This window comes from Piliocolobus tephrosceles, chromosome 12 (assembly GCF_002776525.5).
Source record: "Piliocolobus tephrosceles isolate RC106 chromosome 12, ASM277652v3, whole genome shotgun sequence".
Taxonomy (NCBI): Eukaryota; Metazoa; Chordata; class Mammalia; order Primates; family Cercopithecidae; genus Piliocolobus; species Piliocolobus tephrosceles.
The window spans coordinates 58,415,863-58,424,241 of record NC_045445.1 but is presented as its reverse complement, the minus strand read 5'-3'; the positions used below and the strand labels follow the sequence as shown (position 1 = coordinate 58,424,241).

The 8,379-nt window shown below is 39.8% G+C and overlaps 1 protein-coding gene and 1 pseudogene across 1 annotated transcript; one reads left to right on the top strand and one right to left on the bottom strand.

Moving 5' to 3' along the window:
* Positions 1-4,793: 4,793 nt before the first annotated feature.
* Positions 4,794-5,705, bottom strand: LOC113222492 (histone H2B type W-T-like). The gene is made up of 2 exons (XM_026452151.1): positions 5,251-5,705; positions 4,794-4,830 (listed from the first exon to the last, which is right to left on the bottom strand). The coding sequence occupies exons 1-2, from the start codon at positions 5,673-5,675 to the stop codon at positions 4,794-4,796; spliced, it is 462 nt and encodes a 153-aa protein (XP_026307936.1). The 5' UTR covers positions 5,676-5,705.
* Positions 5,706-7,184: 1,479 nt separating this feature from the next.
* LOC111536570 lies at positions 7,185-7,633 on the top strand (annotated as a pseudogene).
* Positions 7,634-8,379: the final 746 nt, after the last annotated feature.

The window sequence follows — 8,379 nt, the reverse complement described above, 5'->3', positions numbered from 1 at the left end:
GAAAAGAAAAATAGAATGGAAATGACAATATTAGCCCAATACTAATTTTTTAAAACTATCTTAGAAATAACCTGAGGTTGAATGAAGATTAGTAAAATGTCTCAACTGAGAAGTGAATATTTCTAAACATTTTAAGAATCATTTGGGGAGGAGGAAGAGACATGTGGAGGAGGAAGAGCATCTTAGTGGAATACTGATTTATCATTTTACTTTGATGTGAGTGTAGTGTGTGTGTGTGTGTGTGTGTATGTGTGTGTGTGTGTGTGTTTGATAACAGTTTTAAGAATGGAAAGTTGACCACCTGCAGAATTAAAGATATGCCAAATTTAACCAAATGAAACAAAACTGAACATAATCCTGATGAATTCACCACAAATAAGAACATAGAGGGAAAAAATAGCTAACATAAAATAAGATTACAGGAAGAAAACCAAACATACCAGCTATTGTATTTAATGTGAAAATGCCCAAACTACAAATTTTAAAATTAAAAAGTAAGATGGCATTAAAAACGATAACAACACATGATGTTTTCAAGAACCATATCTAAAGCAACATGAAAAAATATTGAAAATAAAGGAATAGATTATTTCACTACATGCAAATTTCAAATGAAAAGACAGCAGGAGTGTTACCATTATTATCAGAAAAAGTGGACCCCTTGGCCAAACAGCATTAAACATGAAAAAGATGATCATTAACTTTAATGAAAACTATAAGCTTCCTTCTTTTCATATGTATATGAATCCATATGGAGCAAAAATTGCAGCTAGCTCTTCATCAGGAGGAAATGAAAGATTGACACACAGCACTGAAGACAGAATTTAACAGTAGCAGAAAAAGTAAATATATAGGTAAATCTAAATAAATATTCACTTTTAAAATGATAATAATTGTATTTAAAGTTTAAGATGTGTTTAGATTGATAATCTGTGGCATGTGGCAACAATAGAACAGTAGTGTTAAAGGTAAAATTTAGTAAGTCAAACGTGTATTTGCAATCTCTCGAGTAATCACTAAAAAAAATTTAAAATGTGTAAGTAACACTCTAACAAAAGGAAAAACTGCTATAAACTTCCTAATTAAACCAAAGGAAGGCAAGAGAAAATTTATCAACGTCAACATGAGAAAAAAAAATTGTAAGAATGTAAGTTTAAACCCCAAACATATCAGAAATTACACTAGTACTAATGAACAAACAAGTCCAACTAAGGATAAAAAATATTTTTAATGCAAATCTAAACTCTGTATTGTTTGTGGTCTGGCTTCTCTTGTTCAACTCATGGTTTTAAAGTCCATCCACATTATTTTATGTATATGTGGTTGGTTTACTCTTACTGCAGTGTAGTATTCCATTTTGTGAACATACCACATTTTATTTATCTATTTTCCTGCTGCTTGAGCAGTTTAGGTTTTAGAAATATTTAGAAATATTTTGAATAGAACATCTACGAAAATTTTGTTCATGTCTTTTGATGTAGATATGTACAAATTTATGTTAAGTATATTACTAGGAAGAAAACTTCTGGGGCATAGGATGTGAATATAATCAACTGAGTAAATAATCCTTAAGTTTCTACCAAACCAATTGTACCAATTTATAATCCCACTAACTATGAATGAGGGTTCCAGTTGCTGATCTTACTCGTTGAGATAATCAACCTATTTAATTCTCTTAAATGTCAGGAGGTAATTACCCTTGGAAGAGTAGTGACTGAAAAGGATGCAGACAAATAGGGATTCTGAGTTACTAGTCATGTTCTTTTCCTTCACCTACTTGGAGGCTACAATAGTTTGCTTAGTTTGTAAAAACTTAAAAATTATACACTCATAGTTTTGTGCTTTTCTGTATGTATATTTTACTGCAATAAAAATTAAAATGAATAAGAACATTTTTAAAAAGAAAAATAGTTTCTGTTTGGATTTGTAAAAGCTTATGTAAGTCACTCTATAAGAGACATGTCTTAAAAACAAGATTGAAGGACTTTAAAAAATAAAACTTATGAAGTTATTCTAATATAAACAAAACAGTTTATGATAAAAAGATTTGCTACAGATAAAGAAGAGCATTTTACAATGCTAAGATGCTCATTCAACATAAATATCTAATTATCCTACATTTATATGCAATAAAAATAAAGGCCCAAAGTATTTAAAAGAAAAGCAAGCAAATCTTTGAAGAGAAATTAAAAAAACACACACACGGCCGGGTGCAGTGGCTCACGCCTGTAATCCCAGCACTTTGGGAGGCCGAGACGGGCGGATCACAAGGTCAGGAGATCGAGACCACGGTGAAACCCCGTCTCTACTAAAAATACAAAAAATTAGCCGGGCGCGGTAGTGGGCGCCTGTAGTCCCAGCTACTCTGGAGGCTGAGGCAGGAGAATGGCGTGAACCCCGGAGGCGGAGCTTGCAGTGAGCTGAGATCGAACCACTGCACTCCAGCCTGGGCAACAGAGCGAGAAAAACACACACACACACATAAGAGTTGGTTATTTAAACTTATTTCGCTCAATACCATCAATTATTGAGAACAGGCAGGAACAAACTAGTAAGTATAAAAACAATTTAAAGATTCAAAGAGAATAAAATACCTAGGAATCCAACTTACAAGGGATGTAAAGGACCTCTTCAGGGAGAACTACAAACCACTGCTCAATGAAATAAAAGAGGACACAAACAAATGGAAGAACATACCATGCTCATGGATAGGAAGAATCAATATCATGAAAATGGCCATACTGCCCAAGGTTATTTATAGATTCAATGCCATCCCTATCAAGCTACCAATGAGTTTCTTCACAGAATTGGAAAAAACTGCTTTAAAGTTCATATGGAACCAAAAAAGAGCCCGCATTGCCAAGACAATCCTAAGTCAAAAGGACAAAGCTGGAGGCGTCACGCTACCTGACTTCAAATTATACTACAAGGCTACAGTAACCAAAACAGCATGGTACTGGTACCAAAACAGAGATATAGACCAATGGAACAGAACAGAGTCCTCAGAAATAATACCACACATCTACAGCCATCTGATCTTTGACAAACCTGAGAGAAACAAGAAATGGGGAAAAGATTCCCTATTTAATAAATGGTGCTGGGAAAAATGGCTAGCCATAAGTAGAAAGCTGAAACTGGATCCTTTCCTTACTCCTTATATGAAGATTAATTCAAGATGGATTAGAGACTTAAATGTTAGACCTAATACCATGAAAACCCTAGAAGAAAACCTAGGTAGTACCATTCAGGACATAGGCATGGGCAAGGACTTCACGTCTAAAACACCAAAAGCAACGGCAGCAAAAGCCAAAATTGACAAATGGGATCTAATTAAACTAAAGAGCTTCTGCACGGCAAAAGAAACGACCATCAGAGTGAACAGGCAACCTACAGAATGGGAGAAAATTTTTGCAATCTACTCATCTGACAAAGGGCTAATATCCGGAATCTACAAAGAACTCAAACAAATATACAAGGAAAAAACAAACAGCCCCATCAAAAAGTGGGCAAAGGATATGAACAGACATTTCTCAAAAGAAGACATTCATACAGCCAACAGACACATGAAAAAATGCTCATCATCACTCGCCATCAGAGAAATGCAAATCAAAACCACAATGAGATACCATCTCACACCAGTTAGAATGGCAATCATTACAAAGTCAGAAAACAACAGGTGTTGGAGAGGATGTGGAGAAATAGGAACACTTTTACACTGTTGGTGGGATTGTAAACTAGTTCAACCATTATGGAAAACAGTATGGTAGTTCCTCAAAGATCTAGAACTAGATGTACCATATGACCCAGCCATCCCACTACTGGGTATATACCCAAAGGATTATAAATCATGCTGCTATAAAGACACATGCACATGTATGTTTATTGTGGCACAATTCACAATAGCAAAGAGTTGGAATCAACCCAAATGTCCATCTGTGACAGACTGGATTAAGAAAATGTGGCACATATACACCATGGAATACTATGCAGCCATAAAAAAGGATGAGTTTGCGTCCTTTGTAGGGACATGGATGCAGCTGGAAACCATCATTCTTAGCAAACTATCACAAGAAGAGAAAACCAAACACCGCATGTTCTCACTCATAGGTGGGAACTGAACAATGACATCACTTGGACTCGGGAAGGGGAACATCACACACTGGGGCCTATCATGGGGGGGGGGGGAGGGATTGCATTGGGAGTTATACCTGATATAAATGATGAATTGATGGGTGCTGACGAGTTGATGGGTGCAGCACACCAACATGGCAGAAGTATACATATGTAACAAACCTGCACGTTATGCACATGTACCCTAGAACTTAAAGTATAATAAAAAAAAAAGAAAAGAAAAAAAAGAATCACAACCCTGTCTCCCCAACCACCAGGCTGCGTATCAGTGCAAGGACGTTGTGGGTTCAGCCTTGATCACTTCCCCCACACTGGGATAATGACTCTTACTCATAGACTGCAGGCCACTCATTGGCTGCACAACTGTATGCTAGGGCATCAACTGTTTCCATGGACAATCCCTAATCCTACTGACACATACCTGGAAGTAAGAAGGTTTCTGTTCAAAAAGAAATGAAAAGATTATTGTCAGTGCAAAAGGAGAATGATTTGCAATAGTGATCTCAGAGTCGAGGAAGCTGGAAAATGAATGGATTCTTGAAAATTTTATTTAGATACATGTACACTGTAACTGGGCCTCGTTTGCTTATTTACATGGATTCATGACGAGAGAGATGCTGCACATGTTTAGGAGGGCTACCTTTCTTCTTATATCAGCGTATTCACTTTCTCTGTTGCCATATCGCACATAACGAAGTTCTGGAAAATTCCACCATCCAGTCGTAGGAGAATGACAGAGAAAAAGGTAAACATCAGTACATTGATAATACCACCATAAAGATAACCTAGAAAGATAACTAATAAAAGCGGCCATTTAGGAAACTGAGGAAATGAAACACGATCACGGAAACACCCACTACTTGTCCTTGGAGCAAATTGCACTACAGATATATTGGAGTTGACAATGTTTTGTACTTTGGGAAAAACCCCTGAAAAATCGCAGGATGCCACATACCACATGCCCCCCAAGCCAGAAGGGTGCCACCCACCCCACCTCCGGTGGGGTCCCCCTTCCGAGGGCCACTGGTCTTTAGGGCCACGTGTGGAAGTTTTGAACAGAGCTTTGGGTGTTCCGGGTGCTCACGTGCTCCTGAGACAGCTCACTTGCTCCTGGTATACCTGAGGGTGGCATTCGCGCCCCGAGACTCAGCGAGCTTGCCCATCTTCCCTGGTAGCAGCAGGCGCAGGGCCATCTGGATGTCCCGGGAGGTGATGGTCACACGCTTGGCATAACGGGTGAGACAACCAGCCTCGGTGGCGATGCGGTCCAGTATGTCATGAAACATAGAATCCATGACACTCACGGACTCCTGGGAAAGGCTGAAGCCCTGGTGAACCTGCTTCAGTACCCGGCGGAAATAGGTGGCGAAGCTGTCCCCGCGACAGTTGGCATGGCATCTGCGGGGCCCACGGGGCCCTCGCTTCCTCTGCTTGCTCTTCTTCTGGGCCGTTGTGGAGTTGGCCTCTTTGGGCTCCTGGGTGATCAACTGTTCCTCAGATGGCATCTCAGAGGAAGGTACAACCATGGCGGAGGCAGCAGCCATTAGATGGCACCACCAGATAATGGCCGTTGTGGACCTAGAGAATGGGAGGTACTTTGGTACGCCCACACGGCTCTACGTCACAGACCAACTTGACATGTGATTGGATGAAGTGTCACCCAGGGAGACTGTCAGCAATCCTCCCTGCATTGAAGGTGATTGGATGATCCTGTTGCTTGGCATCATGTCAACCAATCACAGTGGGCATCTGCGGGCCTAAGTGGGCCCGGTTGCCTACCTCAAAGGTACAGAGATAGATACCCCCCAGGGCAAAACCATATCATTTCTCCCCAGCTGATCCATGCCACACCGTGAGCACTTTGAAGGGTGTCACTAAAAACTCCCAACATTTAGCAATTTCAGCTCATGCTCTTGAAGAGGGCTTGATCTCCTGAGCCCAAGTCCATTATTTCAGAGAAATGACGGTGGCCATGTCTGTATCATTTCTCACCCATCACAGAAAGTAGTGTTATCCTGGGCTAAGCCACCCTGGCTTCAGCAGGAACTCCCTGACATGGCCACCAAGGGCTCCTGGGCATCAAAGGAAGGACCTGGCCGTCTGGCTCCTGTCTTCAGTGCTGATCAACACCTTCAGTGATTGTGCATAAGGAACAATGTCCAAACCATATCCTCCAAGCGGACTACATAAACAGAAATTGAGACGCTGGTAAAAATATTACAAATCCTTAACAATGTACGAAATTTAAAATTGTTTACTTAACAGTATTTTGATCTCCAAAATACTCTGAATGTTAGTGTTGGTGAATAAGTGGTGTTGGGTGAAGAAAACATTACCCCAATTCACTAAGAAACCTCACTCAGCTCACTGCAACCTCTGCCTCCTGGGTTCAAGTGATGCTCCCACCTCAGCCTCCTGAGTAGCTGTGACTAGAGGTGCACACCACCACAGCTGGCTAAGTTTCGTATTATTATTATTTTTTGTAAGGACGGGGATTCGTCATGGTTCCTCAGGCTGGTCTCCAACTCCTGGACTCCAGCAATTCTTCTGCCTTGGCCTCCCAAGGTGCTGGGATTACAGGCATGAGCTATTGCACCCGGTTGACAAAATTTATTTCAAGAAAATATAACATGATGTTGATACCCATTGAAGGAAGCATTCTAAAAAAAATCTGAACAGCTCATTTATAAAAGTGGTTACAAAAAAAAAAAAAACAATTTAAAGAACATATACAGCAATTTTGACCTAATTAAGATATATAGAACATTGCACCTAGCCATAAGAAATTCCACATTATTTTCTAGTGCATTTAGAATATTTACTATAATTGACTATATGTTTGGCAATAAGCAAGTCTCCACAAGTTTAAAAAGACTGAAATCTGGCATTGGTGCTAGGGGTCTCCTGGACGCGACGCCAGGAAGTGGCGGCGGCACAGTGCATAGCGCGCCTTAGCAGCAACAGCCGCATTGGAGGCACACCCTCGCCATCACAGTCCCTGCGATGGTGCAGCCACCCTCGCTCCCTCTCCTCTTCCTTCCTTCGCTGACACCATGTCTGATCAGCTGACCGAAGAACAGATTGCTGAATTCAAGGAAGCTTTCTCTATTGGATAAAGATGGTGATGGCACCATCACAACAAAGGAACCTGGAACTGTCATGAAGTCACTGGGTCAGAACCCAACAGTAGACGAATTGTGGGATATGATCAACGGAGTGGATGCCAATGATAATGACACCATTGACTTCCGAATTTTTGGTTATGATGGATGGCTAGAAAAATGAAAGATACAGATAGTAAAGAAGAAATTAATGAGGCATTCTGAGTCTTTGACAAGGATGGTAATGGTTACACCAGTGCCAGCAGAAGTATGTCACGTCATGACAGACAGGAGAGAAACTAACAGATGAAGAAGTAGATGAAATGATCAGAGAAGCAGATATTGATAGAGACTGACAAGTCAACTATGAAGAATTCATACAGATGATAACTGCAAAATGAAGACCTATTTTCAACTCCTTTTTCTCCCTTCTAGAAAATTCAAATTGAATCTTTTACTTATCTCTTTAAAAAAAAAAATAGAAAAAAGAAAAAAGTTCATTTATTTATTTCTACAGAGCAAAACTGAATGTCAAAACTACCTTCTGACCACACACAAAATCTGTATGTATTGGTCGATGGTCCTGTCCCCTAAAGATCAAGCTACACATCAGTTTTACAATATAAATACTTGTACTACCTTAATGATAAGGACTCCTTAAAGTGCCAGCTAATGATTAATACACTGTTCGGGGCGGCCAGTTTTTTACGCATGCAGATTGATGATTGAGCACAGTCAGGCATTTGTATTAAAAAAGAAAAGTGGAAAAACAAATTAAAAACCTATTCAAATGTGTTCTAGTTCAATTTGTTTAGTATAAATTGTCATAGCTGGTTTACTGAAAACAAACACATTTAAAATTTGTTTACCTCAGGATGACATGCAGAAAAATGGGTGAAGGATAAACCATGAGACGTGGCCCCACTAGTAGGATCGTCCTCTTGTACTTCATGTGCTCTGACCCATGGTGACAATGACACTCTGGTGGCATGCCCGTGTATGTTTGTTTAGCATTGTCTACATTGTTCTAGAGTGAAACAGGTGTCAGATTGTCACTGTCCACACAAAATTTTAATAAGAAACCTTTACCAATGGGGCATCTTTGGACTCTCTCTTTTTAAAACCTTCTGAACCATAACTTGGAGAC

Bases quoted from the DNA above. Each gene is read 5' to 3' on its own strand.
- LOC113222492 (XM_026452151.1), bottom strand. From the start codon at position 5,675: ATGGCTGCTGCCTCCGCCATGGTTGTACCTTCCTCTGAGATGCCATCT. The intron at 4,831-5,250 runs GTATACCAGGAG...GGAATTTTCCAG, and splicing joins GGCGCGAATGCCACCCTCAG to AACTTCGTTATGTGCGATAT.